This window comes from Symphodus melops (assembly GCF_947650265.1).
Source record: "Symphodus melops genome assembly, chromosome: 18".
NCBI lineage: Eukaryota > Metazoa > Chordata > Actinopteri > Labriformes > Labridae > Symphodus > Symphodus melops.
In genome coordinates, this window is record NC_136708.1 from 16,425,774 (window position 1) to 16,446,169 (window position 20,396).

The window sequence follows — 20,396 nt, forward strand, 5'->3', positions numbered from 1 at the left end:
AGCCGGAAGTAAGAAAACCAGTCTTCAGAATAAAAGTCGTAAATATAATCCATCGCATGTAGAATCTGGATAATAGCAGCAATGCCTGATCATTTATGACATGTATCAACTGCATGTAAAATGTAAATGATTTGTAGATTATTTATTGACAGAATATGAACTGTTTTGATAAATGATTAACAGTCACAGTCTTTTTTTTTCTCACAGAAAAGCCAAATTTTTGGTACAAACTTCTATTTGTAATGTCACAGGCCTTGTTAAAAATGAATGTTGAGATGGTTCAGGTATCTGATTAGGATCCTTGCTGCCTGTCTTTAAAGGTCTTCTAGTACAGCTGGTGAGAGGGGGCCTTGTTGCCAGGGAGCACCTCAAAAACCCCCAAGAAGAAGCTGGAAAAAGTACTGGCGATAAAGATATCTGGGACAACTTGTTCGCTCTGTTGCCACTACAAACCAGAAGAGTGAGAGAAAGTGGATCGATGGATGGGGAAAAAAAAGATTGTCCTGTGAATTCATCCTCTCAAGTTGTAATTATTGGTGTTTACACAGTGTTTGACCTAACAATTACATTAAAGAAAAAATAATAACTAGATTAATTGATTATCTTAATATGCTACACACGTTTTCTGGAAAAAACATTCAGAAAGTTGGACAGTGAAGTCTAGTTGTTTTTGGTGACAAGAATAAAATGACAGGAATACAAGAAAAACAAACAACATGTTTTAATATTGAGTTTATCAAATAAATGATATTGGGGAAACAATGGTTTAATTTACAGTCACATTCAAGTTTTTATAAGAAGAATATTTTGAGTGTATCTTATTTGTTCTTCTAAAAAACAAGATATTGCTACTAAAGCAGTATTGGATTCACTGGGCCTGTGCACCTCTACCACGTTGCAGATTTTTGTTGACATAAGAAAACAAACAACTGTATCATCCCCTACAAGCACACCCACACGTTAAATGAACATGCACCACATTTATTTTGAAATGCAAGACAGGAAGTCTCAACATGCAATCTAATTGGCATGACAGTGGGTCGGTAATAAGCGTTTATGTGCCTCCTACAGCATATTGGCTACCTTACTCCCTGGACGCGCCTCTCCTAACCAAAGCCCTGACAAATCAAACGTCCCCTCGTCAGGGAGAGTTCAGGCCGTGAGCAGTGTGGGTGTTTCCCTCTTTGTTTCTGTGCTGATTAGTCTCTGTCCATGGTGCTGAGAGATGGGGAACGACACTTGATATTATGACATTTAGATTCTAGGTGCGTTTTTATTCTTCAAATTTTAGTAAAATAAAGGATTGAGGCAGGCTCTTCATTTTTAAGCCCAACTTTGACTGTTGATGCCATTTTTAGAAAAACAAAAAAAGAAATGCAGGAGGGTTTCAAACTGTAGCCAAGTCTGCATATTGCTCAATAGTAAGTTAGTCAAACCAATGCATACAACATAGCCTCGTATAAATCATTTAACAGTCGATTTGCCGTATCATACTTGCAGGAAATAGGCCTGCTAGTCTCAAATCAATCCTTCAGAGTGTGGCTGGAGTAGCCTACAAAAATCACTAGGTGGCAGCAGATCTCAAGTTATGTGCTCGACTGCATTGATAGTTTACTGCGGACTGTTCGCAACCTTTAAACTTTTAACATCCAATCAGTTACTGAGCAAGATCGATCAAGGTCCATTCTAAATGTTAGAACTGTATTTCTTAACCTATTAAGTCAAATAGGCTATCATTCTCACCTAGGCTAATTTAAACAGTAAGTAAGCCTAAAACCACAACTCAAAACTCTCTCACCGTTATGCTTATCATAAACCTTCTGTTTGCATAACCCAGATAAAGCAGAAATGTCGCTGCTGTTTAATGAAATGAATGGGTAACCTACTTCGAATTGGAGAAGGTGAGATTTTCAATGGTCACTCATTAACCAGAACTAGTTTTAGTTGTGGTATGCACTAGCCACTAGTGATTAGCCCAAATACCTGAGGATATTAACCTACTAGAGTGAACATCCAATCAGAAATTTAGGATGGGCCCTACAGTATATTAATATTTAGTCTACAATTTAAAAAAATTCTCAATGTCAATAATATTAACAGTGATAGGATCAACATTTAGATCACTGCCATCGTTACAAGTTGTTGCTGCACTGACATAAATACAGGCGTTTTTAGAGGTTGTTTAATTTTCTGTACATGCATTTGTCCCCCTCGGTCGGTGGGAGGGGTCGTTGCGTTGGGGCCACCCTGTAGTGGTCGATGAGGAGGAGGAGGAGCCGAAAAACTCGCTTATTAGTGCAGATGTCTATACTGCCTGAGAATTAGTCCAAAGTTGGTCTCACGAATCCGAAACGGGCACACGTGAAGCTGCTTCCAACGCTGCAGGAAAAGAAATACAAGGTAAGCTCATCGATTATTTACTCTTTAAACACGCACCGTCTCCCACTGTGCACTTCCTGAACTATGAAGCGATTTAACGACGGAGTGCTTCAAATAAATCCGACTATTAGTTTTACTTACTTCTTTAGCATGTATGCATCCATAGCATCATATATGTAACAGTGTCAGCTTGTGGCTGAGCTAGCTTTGTTAGCATAAACGCATATAGTAACTGTGAATCCCTGTAGAGTTCAGATAGATGCTGTGTAAATAAATACCAACTGGTGTCGCCTTGTTAATTAATGTGAGTGTTGTGAGACCGGCTTTAATTGGTCCCTGTGTTTTCTCCATGCGCTTGTTAGCGGGTGCTGCTAACATGGCTATCAGTAAATCCGACGCTTATTATGAATAGCGAGCAGCATGTTAGTTTGAAAGGAGAGGATGTTTTGGTTAATGTGAATCAAACTCGATAGTGAACTGTCACTATCGCGATAGTGAACTGTCACTATCGCGATAGTGTCTCAGCCGTTAAGATAACATGCTGTAGTCCAGTCCGCGTCTCCATCCTGACTGCACAATGTGCAGTTTCTAAAGTAGAAACTTTGCAAATGCATTTATTAAAGGCTCTTTCTTCATATTAATAAACAGCTGTAACAATTACCGTTGTAAAACCATCCCTCGGCATTAGGGAACTAGGAAATATTTGTAGTGTTAATCTTCATATCAATTACTTTATCAAACGTCTGTGTTTCCGTTTGGACACGAGGTAACTTTAACCTTCATGTACAGGAAATGTAAGGGAGTTGTGGACATTAATGTCCTCGATAGATTTTTATTCGTTTTTATTTTAACTTGTGCTGAACAGGAACTTTCCTGCAGCAGCAATGTTGTCTTTTAACTTTAAAGAGCATATTGCAGGTTAAAAAAAAAGTTGAGATTAACACTTCATGTTGTCAGATAAGGGCTGTAGAATAAGTACATCAATTTTCAGTATATTCTTCAACAATTAAGTGCTCTAATTTAGAGGAGAAAGTGGCTGTTTTTAGCATAGCTGTTTAGAACTCGCTTTTTTTTTTCAACAACGCGTCATATGACGTAACGTAAGGGAGTCGTGTTCTGTCACTCTGCTTTGATCGGCTTTATGCGTATGTGTATGAATGAATGAATGAATGAAGCCTTTATTGCCCCTGGGGGAACTTGTATTGCACCGAGAGCATAAAACACTTTACAAACAAACATTTAGAAGGCAGCACAAAAGAATTAAAGCACAAAAAACAGGCTAAAACATGATTAAAGAGGTGTAATGATACGTGGTAGTGAGTGAGAGTGTGTGCGTGTGCGTGTGTGCGCAGTGTGGAAAGACGGAACGCGCGGTTTGGAAACAAACAGAAACGCAAGCTTTACGTCTGTCGGTCCTTTATCCCATTAAAATGTTAAACTTTTTGTAGTTGCCTAATATATGTGCAAAAGCACGCATTAAACTGTGGAGTGTGTGTGCTGTTGTGCATGTTTGTGTGGACGTGCGCTGTGAACTCACGTCAGGAGAATCCTGCATCATACACTGTATTTTCTATAACAACGTGAGCACTGGGCTGCTTGAGGAATATACAATAAAGACATAGTGCTGCATTAGCACAGGCTGTGTAATCGGGTTTTGTTAAACAGACGGGGATTCAGCGGGACTCCCTTACGTTACGTCACAGCCGAATGCGGAAGTAAAAAGCAAAGACGTGCGAAAACGTACTAAAACGTCTCCAGGAGACCCTGTGGGTTATTAATTTCAGAATTTCTTTAAAAACAGTATTGTTAACGTATTTCCCTATGATTAGTTAAGTTTTGTCTTTAACCTGCAATATGCTCTTTAACAAAGCAGATACACGTGAAATGTCATTGGACTGGTATACACTTTACACTATCTTACTGAAATGTATGTGTATATACAATACTGATTTAAAAAAAAAAAAAAAAAAAAATCTTTATTAAATTGTATTTAAATTTTATGTTTAACTGCTGTTTTATCTCAACTTGTATTAGCCTCTTAAAATGTTTATATTTTTTATTATCTTGTGAAATGTCTAAATTATTTCTTTGCCCGTGTTAAGCACTTGGAATTGCCTGGTGTCTGAAAGGTGCTATATAAATAAACTTACCTTACCTTTCCCAGTAGGACTTGTGGTGCCTTTATTAACATTAATAGAAGCATTGTGTTTTTGGAAGTGATTTCCATAGAAGTTTGTAACTCACCGTAGTTTTAGCTGTCACACTGGATCCCAAATATGCGCTGTCTTTGTTCTGTGTCCCTAATTCAAGTGAGCTGTCTTAAGATAATTAAATATAAAAGACATTGCCAGATACAGATGGCCTTGTATTCCCACATGGTTGGCAGTAATGAGCATATTTTTGTTACACAGATTTGATGATGCTGTTAATAGGTCAGTTTTTCTTCTTAATGACTATGCTTTATTCTATATCTGGCATCGTTTGATTGCATGTGCTGTGTTGTTCAGACTGCTGCACCTTAATTGTACAGCTGTTTCCAAGAAAGACACATTTGGTCAGTTGTGGCTAAATTTGGATCCATTGGCAACAGGACGAATGCTGCTCCGTGTGAACTGAATCATCACAGGGGATGAGTTCAGTATGGCTTGTGTGGAATTTGGAATGGGGGAAAAAAAGCTTCAAGGCAGCTTTGTAAAAGAAATGTTGCCTTAGTTGAGATATCATATTGAATGGATAAATGGAGCTGCCTTAATTTAGGTGCTCTGTGTTGAACGTTGTCATGCTAGCAGTCACACCTGTGTGTGGGAACCAGAGAAGGCTTTATAAAGTGTCTAAATTAACTCCTGTGAATGCTCAGGCACAAAATGGAAACTTTAAACACTGCTGCAGGCTTTTTGAAAACTGTCACGTTGCCATGTGCACAGTGATTGCATTACTTTCACTTTCTACATCTGATAAGGAGTTAATTTAATCCATTCAGTAACTCAATAAGTCATTCAGTTTCCTTTTTAGCGTTTACCTTTTAGGATTTCCAGCTTCAAAAAAATCACCTCTTTGCTGACATTGTGCTTGCTCTGAATAAGGTTGGACGCTGAGGTTTTTTTTTTTTTTAACTTTTTGATGAATAACCTAATTGACTCTTCTTGAACAGCAGTGTCTATTGACACCTATTATCTGTCAATCATTTTAGCAAAGTGTAATTTGCTCCGGGATATCCATCAAACGTGTTATGAAAGCTCCCGTTTTGAAGCAGTGGATACGAATACGTTTTTTTTCAGGTGTAATTATGTTTTTTGATCTTTGCATAGACTGTTCACTCGACGGTAATCTATTCAGCGTTTGTAGGCTGAATCCAAGTGATTTCTATAAAGATGCAAATGGAGCTCCTGAATGTGTGAAGCCCTTCTGTGACACTGTATTTGCTTGTTTTTCTTGCAGATTACCCCAGTGAAGGATTAGTCCTCGGATTCCACAATTGCGAGTTTGAGACCTACAAACTCTTAACCTTCTGGTGACACGCCCACCTCCTTCTCTCTTGTCCTTGCTACCACGCTGCTTCTCATTCATCCAGTATTTAACCTTTTGCCTCAGTTTGGTGCCTGGTGCTGCCTGGAATCAGTCTGTCCTCATTATCGTTCCACATCACTCCCTTGATAGCTCCTCTGCGCCCAGGCTGAGGGCTGTAAATCCCTCAGAATGGCGGACGCGGCATCTCAGGGCAACGGCGTGCGGCTGAAGCAGGAGATTTCTCTACTCCATGGCGTCTGTCTCATCGTAGGAAACATGATAGGCTCTGGCATCTTTGTCTCACCTAAGGTAAAATTCTCTTCTCTGTTCAGCCAGTTTTATTGCTCCTGGTTTTAAATGTAATTTGTTTTTTAATGACAGATTTCACTCCACTGTCAACAAACGCAGAAATGCACAAGTGTGAAAAATCTTAATTTTTTTTTTTTTTTTATCTTTTTTTTTTTTTATCTTGCAGGGCGTTTTAATGTACACGGGCTCGTTCGGCCTGTCCCTTGTAGTGTGGGCTATAGGAGGGATATTTTCTGTGTTCGGAGCATTGTGCTATGCTGAGCTGGGCACCACCATCCGTAAATCTGGAGCGTCCTACGCCTACATCCTCGAGGCCTTTGGTGGATTCTTAGCTTTTATTAGGTATGTGTTGTGTTTGTATTTTTTTTTTTCTGTCGGCAGGCACAATTTCTCCATTTGTTTATTCAAATATTTTTCAAGTGATGCTGATGCTAAATCTCTTCATACTATGTGTTTGTAAAATCGTGAAAAAGGAGCATTTATGTGAGGACACTGTTGTCAGTTTACTTGTTTAGCTGGTCATTGACGATTATTATTATTATATTGTATATCCTCTACGTCGTTCGTCTGCTCCATTTTTCTATACCTGCTTAATGTGAGAGCCATTTCTTCCTAAATTAAGAGACTGTCAGTCTCTATTAAAAATAAGATGATGTAATATGATTCAAGAAACTTCTAATTAACTTCTCATCTGTCCTCTCTCGATTTTGTGAGCTCGCTCTGACCTGAAATGGAGACAAACTCTCCTGCTGTTCTGTACAGCAAAGAGCATTTGAAACAATCAACAGTACAGAGAGCAGTCACGGCCACGTACAGTCAACAGCAGAACATCTACCCGAGGGCACCCACACACAGTCGACTCATACATCCAATATCAGAGCATTTGCTCAGAGGAAATCATAGCTCTCCTAAAAGACGCTCAAAGAAAGGACAGTCGAGGAAAGCCATTGAATGAAGAGCCAGTTGCTCTTAACTAGTTATTTTGTAAAGATACGTTTTAGCAGACTGTCCCATCAAACAAGCGCTTTGGAGATGTTTCCCCTTTGTGAAATCACAGAGCCACGCAAACACCGACAGACAGCTGCGCACACACAACAAGCTAAAATGTCCGAAGTGTAGACATTAGATAGAGAGGAGTATAAGGTTCGACATACAGGAGGACAAACAGAGTGTAACTCTCTGCCCAGATCTGATCCAGGTGTCTGCGATCCCCGTGTGTTCTCTCGAGTTGGTGGAGCGCATCCTTTTTAAAACATTATTTACAGTAATCACTTTGCAAGAAGTATTATAGATGAATATTGATAATTAACGTCTTTTTGAATCTTTCCAAGAAGTGTAAATGTAATGCAAAAAAAAAACAAAGAACCCCTTTTGATGTCATGGTTGCAGTGGAAACCTCCTTTATTTATGTAAAGGAGAAAAGAGATGATGGCCTTTGACTCTCTCCATGTTCGAAAGAGATCAGAGTGAATGAGAGACGTTCATGTTACCTGCTGAAGGGTTTAAGATATTTTTTGGGATTAACAGTTAGCAGTCAGTGTTTTATTAGGAGCATACAATTAATATCTTTTTTAAAGAGAAGTTCCAAAAATCATTAGTTATTGCTGTCAGTTATAGATCTTTTAAAGAAAAAGTAGATTTCTGCTAAAAATCGGTTTCGCAGGCCTGAATGGCCTCAAAGATCATGGAACCCGTGCGTCTCTCATTAACACGGATCATTTTTCCTGCAGACTGTGGACGTCGTTGTTGATAGTGGAGCCAGCCTGTCAGGCGGTGATAGCTCTGACCTTCTCCAACTACCTGGTCCAGCCTTTCTACCCCACCTGCACCGCCTCTTATGCCGCTGTCCGCCTCCTCGCTGCCGTCATCATATGTAAGACTCTCCCTGTACTGAACACACTTTCATGCCCTTCTTTAACTTGTGTGTGTTTACATTAGTGGTGGAGGGCACGGGCGACGAAGGCGTGTGTGTGTTTTATATACACTGTGAAGCTGCGCTTGCAGAAAGGTTTAACCAGTGCGTGAAAAATACTGATGATTCATTTTAAATATGTATTGTCCAGCACAGTCTGTGTTGACAACTTGATTCAGTCGATCCCAGTGAATTTGTTCAGCTCTCGTCCACACTGGGGAGCCAACATGCTCTTGTGTCTGAAAAGCTGCACAGCGTGCCGTTTTATCTCCATTTTGAAAGTTGCTGCAGTTTGTCCGCGTTAACCTTCGACTTCAGCTTCTCCTGTTAAGTCAACAGCAGACTGTTGGAGGAAGTGTGCAGAGGGAGTTCACACGACAGCCATAAACGACTATCCACGTCTACTTAGAAAGACGGTGTTGAAAAAGTTTATTGATGGCAGCACTCTTCCTGGTTCACTTCTTTGCATGCTTTTTAAAAGTTTAAATGTTTTGTGGCGTTGTGATATTTGGAAACGCAGTCTGCCTGCTAGTTTGAGGGTGGAGATCCCTCCGTGTGTACTGAAACGCTCAGATATACAACACCACCGACGAGCATGGTTTGTCCTCTTTCCTAATGTTAACACTTTTAAGTCAGACTTTCCGTGTTTATAAATAAATGCTGCTCCCACCCCCGCCGCCTCGACTGGTTCGCTCCATCAAAAGATCAGAGTCATTTCGTTTCTCGTGTCCTATTTTCATGTAGTTCATGACAGACGGAGAAGATTTCATCCCCTCCTTTCTGTGTCCATCGTTCGGTGTAAACGCATCACATTGTACACTGGCTTACAGCTGACTCCGTCCCCTCTCTGTCAGGTCTTCTGACCTGCGTGAACTGCATGAAGGTAAAATGGGGCGCCATTCTTCAGGTCATCTCCACGTTTGCCAAAGTGCTGGCTCTTATCGTCATCATCATCACTGGTCTTGTGAAACTGGGACAAGGTAGGACAATAAATATATATATATATATATATATATATATATATATATATAAACATACTAGTCCAATATTTGACTTGGCTGAGAATGTAGGCAACTAAATACTTTTTAAGCTCATTTGTCCTATATTTGTCACGTTTGTACTTTATATGAAAGTCATGGCAAAGATTGAAAAAGAAACAAAATAAGTGTCACCCAAAGTGAACATTCATAGATTATTTAGGCCGGGAAGATAAAAGCGAGGCAGGCTCTGGTTCCTGTACTGTGTTCACGTGGATTCTATGTTTGTGCAGGTTTTTACCACAACTTTGAGGACTCCTTCAAAGGGTCCAAGCTGAACCCCGGTGACATGACCCTGGCTCTTTATTCAGCTCTGTACTCCTACTCAGGCTGGGACACACTCAACTTCATCACCGAGGAGATCAAAAACCCAGAGAGGTACACACACACACACACACCCACACACACACGCAGTCTGTTCATGTTCAGCCTAGTCTCTCTCTCTCTCTCTCTCTCTCTCTTTCTCTCTGTCTCTCTCCTAACCTTTGCTGCTGTAAACCAGTGACACTGGTTTAAATAGTTTAAACTTGGCAATTTTCCCATCACTTATGAAAGGTATGCGGCACAGCTACACGTGGACTGTGCTGCACAAGCGTTTATTACAAAATGTCTCATCAGCTGTAAATAAAAAAAGACACCTGATATCTTGACTGTAAGAAAATGAAGACCGCTTTTCTGCGTTTCCTTTCGTAGGAACCTTCCCTTGTCCATCGCTATCTCCATGCCCATTGTCACCGTGATCTACATCTTGACTAACGTGGCTTACTATGTCGTCATGGATGCAGACGAGGTGCTGAGCAGTGACGCCGTCGCTGTGGTGAGTTTGGAGTGGAGTAGTGTGACTGCTGCGCATACTCGTCTCTTATCGGCGCCTCACAGGAGCAGCACACTTTGATCTCTCCCGCTGTCCTCTCGCGAGCGAGCGTCTGCCTCATTACTCCCTCTTTTGTTATCTGTCACTGTAGGAGTCCAGATGATGACAGGAGCATCATTTAGCTAAAGAGGTTAGCGCCCCACACAGGAACATGGGGACACTGATGATAATTTGATTAGTGCGTTAGCGGAGGAAGAATTGTGCTCAGGCATGTTGACAGTGGTATTAGCTCGTCATTTTAGTGCGTTCATTCAGATGGTTCACTAATCCTACAAGCCAAATGAGAGAAGATGGAATTAGTTTGCATGACTGGGTTGATTGGAATCTCATTATACGCGTCACTCCAGCATGAAAGAACATCTCTGCTGTCAGAGGCAGGGCTGTAGCACATCTGTTATTTATTCTTTAGATTAATTTCGTGCTTATTGGTTGTTAGAGTTACACAATCTGAAACCCAAAACGACGACTTGGGGAAAAAAAAAATGAAAATCAGAGAATCTGACTTGTTTTTTGAATTCCTGTAGAAGATTAAACCAGAAGTAACCGGCTACTTCAGCAGTGTTTCTATGGACGCAACAAATCCATCATGTAAATGCATCAATCAGAAGAGACTGGTTCATGCTGATCTTTGTCCATGTCCACGCTTGATCTGATTGGTTCTTCCTGGTAGTGGAAAGAACATTGATGCTGAGCATGTTTACCTTCTTCACCTTCATGTCTGAAGGTCCCTACTGCAGACCTGTACTGCTGAGATGTAAGGAAAAGGTATCCAACCCTCACAGATGTGAGAAGGAGGAGCAACATCTGGAGACGGCGACGCACAGCGACAGCGGCGCATGTTTCCAACACAGGGAGAAGATTTGCACGGAGACTTTAGTGTGTTTATCAAAAACTAGACTGAAGCGGTGGAATAGCAGGACTTTGTGTTCCGCTTGAAATGATCTCACGCCAGTGGATTTTTCTGTTTGCTGGACGAAGATTTCAAGTAAAAGTTCTTTGCAAAGGGGCAATCGGATACAGAAGTGACATCAGTCACAAAAGCATCAAAGATTCCCGGGGAAGTCCCGGTCACTTTATCCTTTCACAAGGTGTCGGTATATTCCATATAAATGTGATTTATATGAAATGCTCATTGGTTTCAGCTTGCCCCAGTGACTCCGTCTTCTGCTAGTTCGCCTGCTGATTTATCTATGCTAGCTTCTTTCTAAAAGGCACCTGGTACGAAGGAACACCAACCCGAAACGTGTTTGTTCAGAGGGAACAGATTAAGGGTCACGCTGTACCCAGATCCTGAGGAGTGCTCCATGTAGGAGATGCAGACCAAGGCCCTTTAGAGGAACGCGTTCTATTTGCGAAACGACGCATGAACACCCAAACCTTTTTTAAGGTCAAAGATAAAAGACAGATACTACTTTTCCACCACACCAATCCAAAGGTTTTGATTTGGTTGAAGGAATTTTGCACATTTAACTGATAACAAAGCAACTGATCTTTTCTGGTCAACCTGCAGAAAACAGGCGGGCTAGTTTACAGAGTGAGATAAACAAGGTAAACAGATTGTTGTTGGCACAAGTCATTTGCCTCATCCTACCGTTCTACCGTTTAAACGGATTAAAATTTCATCATTGGATTATAAAGGATTTTGATTTTTTTTTCTTCCTGCCATTTGTTACCAGTGTGTTTTGTTACCTCCTGTGCTTTAAGGTTAAGAGTCATTGATCTTACCATCGACGTTGTGTAAGAATAAATCATTTTGTTGAATCTCTCCTCAGACTTTTGCAGACGAAGCGCTGGGCTGGGCTCGATGGCTGATCCCTCTGTCTGTGGCCATTTCCTGTTATGGAGGTCTGAACTCCTCTATCATCGCTGCCTCCAGGTCCGTAAATGCAAGAATGTCTGAAGTTTTTTTTTTTTTTTTTTTTTTACATTTCAGGTAAACTATATGCTGACATGGCAATAATTTAAAAAAGTTGGGGTTTTTCCCCTCTCCTGCAGGTTATTTTTCGTTGGTTCAAGAGAAGGGCATCTACCAAACATCCTGTGCATGATCCACGTAAAACGTTTCACTCCGATACCTGCTCTGCTTTTCAACGTAAGTCAACTTTTAGTGTTCTGGAAACTGATAAACTGAATTTGTTGTGTTTTTTCAGTCGCACTGATGTTTCTTTGTGTGTTTGGTGTTTCAGGGTGGTATGTCTCTCGTCTACCTGTCTGTGCCTGACGTCTTCCAGTTGATCAACTACTTCAGTTTTAACTATTGGTTGTTCATCGGCCTGTCGATAGCCAGCCTGATCTACCTCCGCTTTAAAGCTCCAGACATGCACAGACCTGTCAAGGTAAAGACTTAGACATGCACGATGAGCAGAAACCATAGGGACTCTATCAAATTTAACCCAGACCCACTTATCCTTTTCATTTCTAACGGACAACCCACATTTATGATAGCTGTATTTTTCTACTTTTTTTTGTCAACTGCAAGTCTTCACTTTTTACTTTTTCTCAAGCAGGTTATTTTTTTTTTTTGTTTTTTTTTTCTCAGTCAGTAAAAGTCTGTTTTTTTTTTTTTAAGCTGTGACAAAGTCCAAGATGACCCAAATCACTTCTTTGCCATACAAACAAACAAAGGCATTGTGCTTTAAGTGTTTTTTTTCTTCTTCTAATAACTTGACCTTACCTAACACTCTTCATACAGTAGCCACTGTTAGCTTGTCTGACCTTTTAAAAATATATATATATATATATATATATATTTTTTATGATTGCACTAACTATTCAATATATTAGAATGTTTTCAGAAAGTGTATTTTTGTAAACCAACATTCAGTGCGTCGTTCCCCATGCCCTCACTCCGTCAACAAGCGCTGGTAATTTCTCATTATAAAACTGAGCCGTTTGCCTCAGCTCCCATTCAATGTCTGTGCTGACGAGAAAATCATGTGAACACTCGATGAAAGAAACCACAATGATCGTAGCTGATTTTTATTATTTTTTTAATATTTTTTTTAATCTTTTCTTCTTCTTGATGATGGGTTGGATTGAAACTGTGTTGTCCATTCACTATCAAGTCTTATGACTTTGTCTCTTCAGTTGACCGGACTCCTCAGTGATGTCTTTGCTTAAGAGTTATGATTTTGTTAAAAGTTCTTGATGTTTATTGAATTCTCCTACCATTAAAGTGAGTACATGCTCTTCAAACTGACTGAGCAACTCGAGGGCTATTAGAGTCCTAATCTAATCATCAGGTTAAACTGAATCCAGTGCCATTGTATTTCTTTATGCGATTTTATTAAACATTTGATTCTATTTTTTCTCATTCCCAACCATTCGTTTCCTCCGTTCTTCTTCCTGTTTTTTCCTCTCTCTTTCTCCCCCTGCAGCTGTCTCTCTTCTTCCCCATCGTTTACTGCTTGTGCACCGTCTTTCTAGTAGTGGTTCCCCTCTACAGTGACACCGTCAACTCTCTGGTGGGAATTGGTGTGGCGCTGTCTGGTGTACCAATCTATTTCTTATGCATCCACCTGCCACCCAGCTCCAGACCGCCCTTCGTCAGTAAAATGCTCGGTAAGTGGGGGCAACCCACTTGTCACATTTATATAATTATTTTAGCCATTATACCATAGCCACTGTAAAAATGTATTTATTTATTTTAAAGGTTCAAATTTAACAACTCTGCATCGACCAACCAGGAGACTACATTTCACCTTGTTTGACGTTTTGAAGCTGCATCATTTAATACGTAGCAGCACGCATGTTTTAGTTGTAAATTTTAATTTATTTTTTTCTTTCTGGTGTCATGTTCTGGAGCAGTTTGTGCCACAACGTGATTTTCCGTAGCCTTAAGCTCACTTTGGCATTCAGTGATGTCTGTCAGCATTTCTCAGGGACCCAATAATGTGGTGTGGCGAGTCCTGTGACATACAGTAAGCTCTATATGAATGTGTTTGTGGGATCTTAAGAACAACTCCTGAGAGTAGCTTACTCGTCTTAAACTCCTACCTTAGTGTGCATTAAAAAAAAAACATGCCTTTAGTGTAAAGCTTAAGCGTGTTGAGATTATTGTCTCAAAGTTCAGTGTGCTATATGCCCTTGTGTTGTTAAGGGGTTCTGCAAGTTAAAAAAAACTCACGCCTCCCTCTGAATTGCATTGACTCAATGCTAGATTGTTTGAGACTGTAACACCAGTAACTGTTCAAAGCAATCACAATCTTTTTCTTCTGTCACTGCAGATTGTCTGTCTCTCAACACTCAGAAATTGTGCATGTGTTGTGTGGCCTCGCCTGACACCGACCTGGACAACATAGACCCTGAAAAGATTGAATGAGGTAACGGTAAAAGCACACGTTGGACATGCGTTTTAAGCCGGGACAGCAGAGGAAGAGTGAACACATGGGAAGCTGTGTGATGCAAATAATCAGGATTTATATGAATGAAGCTTGATTGAGTTACTGAGGAAATAATTAAGAGTTCAGCTCAACACATTTCTACTCCTACTCGTCAAACACGTGAGCCATATATATATATATATATATATATATATATATATATATACACACAGTACAGACCAAAAGTTTGGACACACCTTCTCATTCAAAGAGTTTTCTTTATTTTCATGACTATGAAAATTGTAGATTCACACTGAAGGCATCAAAACTATGAACTAACACATGTGGATTTATATACAATTATAAACTATATATACAAATATGTCTTATATTCTAGGTTCTTCAAAGTAGCCACCTTTTGCTTTGATTACTGCTTCGCACACTCTTGGCATTCTCTTGATGAGCTTCAAGAGGTAGTCACCTGAAATGGTTTTCACTTCACAGGTGTGCCCTGTCAGGTTTAATAAGTGGGATTTCTTGCCTTATAAATGGGGTTGGGACCATCAGTTGTGTTGTGCAGAAGTCAGGTGGATACACAGCTAATGGTCCTACTGAATAGACCGTTAGAATTTGTATTATGGCAAGAAAAAAAGCCGCTACGTAAAGAAAAACGAGTGGCCATCATTAGTTTAAGAAATGAAGGTCAGCCAGTCCGAAAAATTGGGAAAACTTTGAAAGTGTCCCCAAGTGCAGTCGCAAAAACCATCAAGCGCTACAAAGAAACTGGCTCACATGAGGAACGAGTCACCAGCCTCAGAAATTGCAGGTTAACAGCAGCTCAGATTAGAGACCAGGTCAATGCCACACAGAGTTCTAGCAGCAGACGCATCTCTAGAACAACTGTTAAGAGGAGACTGTGTGAATCAGGCCTTCATGGTAGAATAGCTGCTAGGAAACCACTGCTAAGGACAGGCAACAAGCAGAAGAGACTTGTTTGGGCTAAAGAACACAAGGAATGGACATTAGACCAGTGGAAATCTGTGCTTTGGTCTGATGAGTCCAAATTTGAGATCTTTGGTTCCAACCACCGTGTCTTTGTGCGACGCAGAAAAGGTGAACGGATGGACTCTACATGCCTGGTTCCCACCGTGAAGCATGGAGGAGGAGGTGTGACGGTGTGGGGGTGCTTTGCTGGTGACACTGTTGGGGATTTATTCAAATTTGGCAGCATACTGAACCAGCATGGCTACCACAGCATCTTGCAGCAGGATGCTATTCCATCCGGTTTGCGTTTAGTTGGACCATCATTTATTTTTCAACAGGACAATGACCCCAAACGCACCTCCAGGCTGTGTAAGGGCTATTTGCCCAAGAAGGAGAATGATGGGGTGCTGCGCCAGATGACCTGGCCTCCACAGTCACCGGACCTGAACCCAATCGAGATGGTTTGGGGTGAGCTGGACCGCAGAGTGAAAGCAGAAGGGCCAACAAGTGCTAAGCATCTCTGGGAACTGACTACCTCTTGAAGCTCATCAAGAGAATGCCAAGAGTGTGCGAAGCAGTAATCAAAGCAAAAGGTGGCTACTTTGAAGAACCTAGAATATAAGACATATTTGTGTTTAGTTTATAATTGTATATAAATCCACATGTGTTAGTTCATAGTTTTGATGCCTTCAGTGTGAATCTACAATTTTCATAGTCATGAAAATAAAGAAAACTCTTTGAATGAGAAGGTGTGTCCAAACTTTTGGTCTGTACTGTATGCGTGTATATATATATATATATGTGTATATGTTTTTGTTTTTTTAAAGGAGCAAAAGTGAAACATGATTACCATCCTACAAACAGTACTGTACAGACAATATGAGTGTGGCATGTGCACAGTGATGGTTGTGCGAGTCCTTCCTTCACATGGGTAAATAAACTACAACTCAATCACACAGATAAGCTGACAGAAAGCCAGACGCTGCAATTAAATAACGGCCTGATCCAGAAGGAATGGACTGAAAAATGCCTGCAGGGATTAAGTCACAAGCAGCAAGATATTACAGGAAATCACAAGTGGAGGTTCACAGTCTCGTTGTATGCCTCACACGTGTTGTGTTTCTCATTTCAAGCTGTCACTGCAGCTCTTGAACTTGAACCAGTTTTATCCTCTCATTAGAACATAACTAAAGGCTCAAGATTAGTTTAAGAAGTAAAAGAAGACTTGGTTTTAAATCTCATTATCTGTGATGACTTAAATACAAAAGTGACCCAATGAGGTGTGTTCTTACTTCAAGGTCTCAACGTTTATTTTTTTTTATAGGGAGTTTCTGGTCTTCTTACTATACATGTAATCCTGGTTTTAGATTTTTAAGGTTAGACAGTACAGGCAGATTAACAAGACTATATCCTGAGACGTTCTTGTAAATGCAAACTGACCTGTAACCTTCAAATGGCAAAATTCAATCCCAATTTCAGTGAGAATTAAAATAAATACCTTTTCATGTGAGCTTTAATTTGGTTTATCACTAAACTGAAGAACAAAGCAGACAAGTGTTGATAAACTCTTTTTATAATGTACTGTAGGAGGATGGCACTATATTCAATGGGCTCTTAAAGGCAGGGTAGGTAATTTCCTCCAGATGCATTTAAAAAAAAAAAAAAATTGGTAGAAATTGTCTAAAGGTCCTGATAGTTAACTCGGTACACGTTTTTATAACCTAGTCAAGCCTCTCTACCCCATACATGCACCAGCCCATACTCAAAGCATGAGCTGAAATCTGCTTCTGGACCAATGGCGTGCATGCATGTAAGTAAGGGGGCGTGGCTTTTGAATACGCAGAACGGAGAGGATGCTACTTTCAAAATCATGCTAGTTTTTTATTTTTTTATTTTTTAATTACCGACCCTGCCTTTTATAGTTGCCGTTTGAACGAGCTCATAAGAACGTGTCAGTTGACTTTGAATGTTTTTTTAATTTGATTTAGTTTTCTAATGAGAATATGATCACATCTGTCACCTTGTTCACCTTGCTGCTGTAGTTTCAGTAATAATATGATAAAGCAGTGTGAATGCATAATCGGGGCATTTTTTGTCTTCTGGTGCCTCCTAGTGGAAGCTAACTTTAACTTTGGAGGAAAATCTACAAGGTTTTCATTCAAGAGCCTATCAGCAACTTGTTTTTTTATTTTTTTTATGCTGTATAGTTTCACCTTGTGACCTTGTTCTCTTTTAGCCATTTATAAACACACACTAGAGGGTGGATTGTGACTGAGTATAAACAAGTACCTCTAAACTGTGCTTATGTACAATACTTGATGGATTGCACATAGTTGCTTTCCAGCACTGCTGGTTCGTATGATGTTCTTACTCTTAACACATTTCTAATGCAGCCTACGTGTTCAAGTCATGGAAAGGGTTTTACACGTTTTAATTCAAATGTGACTGTTTTCCAGATAAAGCGAACGTAAGTGCCGACTCCTCTGGGTCTTGATTTGCTTCTGCATGGGTTCTTCATAGAGCCAAACCTCAGGATCCACACTGTTCTCACTTGATAGTGTTTATTATCTTTCTCTGTTTTTTTGCACAAACATGTCAAAAGAGTTTCAATCAGTAATGGGATATTGAGTCTAATTTTGCCTTTTGAATATATCACACACTTATTCACAGTGCATAACCAAAGGTATTTAACCGTCACGTTGTTCTGGTGTCTCTGCTTTCTAGTGAGAGCATTGTAGGTGTAGTTTGTTGAACCAATCAAATGTCTGTGTTTATATTTTACCGTGGTCTTTCTGAACTGTATGTGCCTTCTGTGAGTCTGGTCCTCCAAACAACTTGTCTATTTTTGATATTGTAACACAATGTTTGTGTCTAGAGCCAAATTGAATTTACATGTAACTGTAAGGTTTGCCGAATGTTATTCAGGTCTATTTGAACGTTTTTAGATCTTGCTAAACCAACGGTGCAGCTTCATGTTTTGTAGTTCGGGTCAGTTCAAAATGTTTAGTGCCATCCCAAAGCACTTGTACAACACCAGCTAACATATTATTTGTTGAATGCTGGTAGGTCTGGCGTAAACATTTACAATAGTCTGATTTTGATACTGTAACCACAATATGTCTGAAGTCCACTATGAATATTTCCATAAAGGAAATTATTATATACTCCGGAAACTTGAATGTCACCGTGTCATGAGCATTGGGTACCAAATGTTTTTTTTTTGGTTTTTTAGAAATGTGTTTTTTAAAGTACTGGCTTGAACTCATTGTATTTATCATGCTGTGGATGAACAAATGTTACAAAAATGTTTATTTTCATGTGTAAAATTTGAATAAAGTCGATTACATATTGTGCATTTCTGTGAGTGAAGAACTTAAATCTTGATCAAGTAAATATGTTCTTTTTAAATAGTCAACCAGCCCTCTGTGAACATTTTTCAAACTTACAGAATTGCCCTTCGGGGATAAATAAAGTTGTAATCGTGTAGAAAGGTGAATATTCTTGGGGTATGTTGAAAAAAAAGTTGTAGATTAGTGACTCCCAGAGACCAGAATTGCACTCAAAATCGGCAATAATATGAAAAGAATTTCTCCGTTATCCCAAACTTTTCTGAGCAGTCATGGTTAAAAACAAAAAAAAAAACTGGTGCTTGTGAATTTTATGGATAGAAGAGAGGGGACTGCCACAGTGATCCTTGTTGGTCCACTGTGGGTGATTGTGTAATGATGCCAAGGAAACAAAAGGAAGACTGAGAACGTAGAACTCTTATGTGAGTTAGGCCGACGGATACTAGAATGAATAACTGGATCTAGAGAGGGGGTGTTTAACCACTGCACAGACACGCGCACACTGTCCATGCCTTTGTCCCTCTGATTACCGCCTTCCTTCCATCCTCCTCAGGTGACTGGCCACCATCCAACTTGCGTCCTGGGGGTGTGGGGGGGGGGGGGGGGGGGGGGGATTGTTACGGAGGCATCACATTTCAGCAGGGTGTGCACTTTTTGCTTCATTTGCTGCCCTGCTGATAGGTGCATGTTCTTGGAGGGAGGCCTGTCTAACTCCCTGACCAGGACTTCAGGAGTTGGGTTCCACTGACTCATGCATAAAAGATACAGCAGTGGAGGGGAGATGTAGCTGAGCACAATAACAGCTACAGTAACAGCTCTTTGCAACAGAGTGCACGACAGGCTTCAGACACAGTAAGCTATTTAACCCTTAAAAAGTGTGCCGCTCAGGAGGTTCTTGATGCTCCAGAGGGAGTGTCTGTCCTGGGGATGGACAAAGGACTGGGGTGCTGCTCTTTGATGGGTGAGTGGCCCTCATACAGTGGCACCGGCTTGTCATCATGGAGCTGCCACGACGCCTGAACTGGATAAGAAACCGACCCTGGAGGCCTCATGTTTGCCGCAGGGAGTTCAACCGTAAGTGTTTCTCTTCATTTCTGTCTGCTTCATTTGATAGCTAAAAAAAAAGCCACACACACACATTGAAATAATCTAAAGCCCTGTAGGGCTCAATCTTTATTTGGCTTTTCTCTAGTTTTGAAATCGTGAACCTTCTTGAGGACATTTTGCTTCCACATTTCATATGAACCTGAGAAGCCCCAAGTGAAGTCAGGCCAAATGTTGTTACTGGCTCAAACACTGTTCAACTCCACTGTTTTAATGCTTTAAAATGTAGTTTATTTAAATACAGCCAGTTTTCCAGGTTTGTGAATTAGTAATGTGATTCAGATAGTGGACTGCACCAAGCAGGAACCACTAACATCCTCCTGAGTGCACATGACATTACAATGCTGAGTCAAACAGTGTAAGCATTGTCTCAATTTGAAGTTAATTTGTACACCAGGCTGAATATCAGTTCATGACATACTCTCTTTTTTTTATCAGCATTAATCATGAACACTGGACTAAAAAAACCTTGATGTGACAGACAACACAACACATGCCCTTTGTGGAAGTTTTATCAGGCTGTATATTAAAATCTGATATCCCCTCTAGATGTAGTTTCACCGATGGATGATGGTGTTGGTCTTCACACTTGCATGTTAAAGGAGAAGCTTTTATTATGAA

General features: G+C 40.3%; 1 protein-coding gene and 1 long non-coding RNA gene across 4 annotated transcripts; one reads left to right on the forward strand and one right to left on the reverse strand.

Moving 5' to 3' along the window:
• Window positions 1-718: 718 nt before the first annotated feature.
• Window positions 719-3,277, reverse strand: LOC306839180. 2 transcript variants are annotated; one of them, XR_013781163.1, is made up of 2 exons: window positions 2,700-3,277; window positions 719-2,379 (listed from the first exon to the last, which is right to left on the reverse strand). It is a non-coding gene; the product is annotated as an uncharacterized lncRNA (long non-coding RNA). The 2 variants fall into 2 exon arrangements; XR_013781164.1 differs by lacking the exon at window positions 2,700-3,277 and adding an exon at window positions 2,521-2,693.
• Window positions 2,311-18,677, forward strand: LOC306839165 (Y+L amino acid transporter 2). 2 transcript variants are annotated; one of them, XM_079367700.1, is made up of 13 exons: window positions 2,311-2,400; window positions 5,818-6,195; window positions 6,362-6,537; window positions 7,926-8,068; window positions 8,962-9,087; window positions 9,378-9,522; window positions 9,838-9,961; window positions 11,791-11,894; window positions 12,014-12,110; window positions 12,205-12,354; window positions 13,396-13,579; window positions 14,245-14,340; window positions 17,781-18,677. In XM_079367700.1, the coding sequence occupies exons 2-12, from the start codon at window positions 6,076-6,078 to the stop codon at window positions 14,337-14,339; spliced, it is 1,464 nt and encodes a 487-aa protein (XP_079223826.1). In that variant the 5' UTR covers window positions 2,311-2,400; window positions 5,818-6,075; the 3' UTR covers window position 14,340; window positions 17,781-18,677. The 2 variants fall into 2 exon arrangements, with proteins under 2 accessions (XP_079223826.1, XP_079223827.1); XM_079367701.1 differs by lacking the exon at window positions 17,781-18,677 and adding an exon at window positions 16,284-16,829.
• The last annotated feature ends 1,719 nt before the right edge of the window (window positions 18,678-20,396 follow it).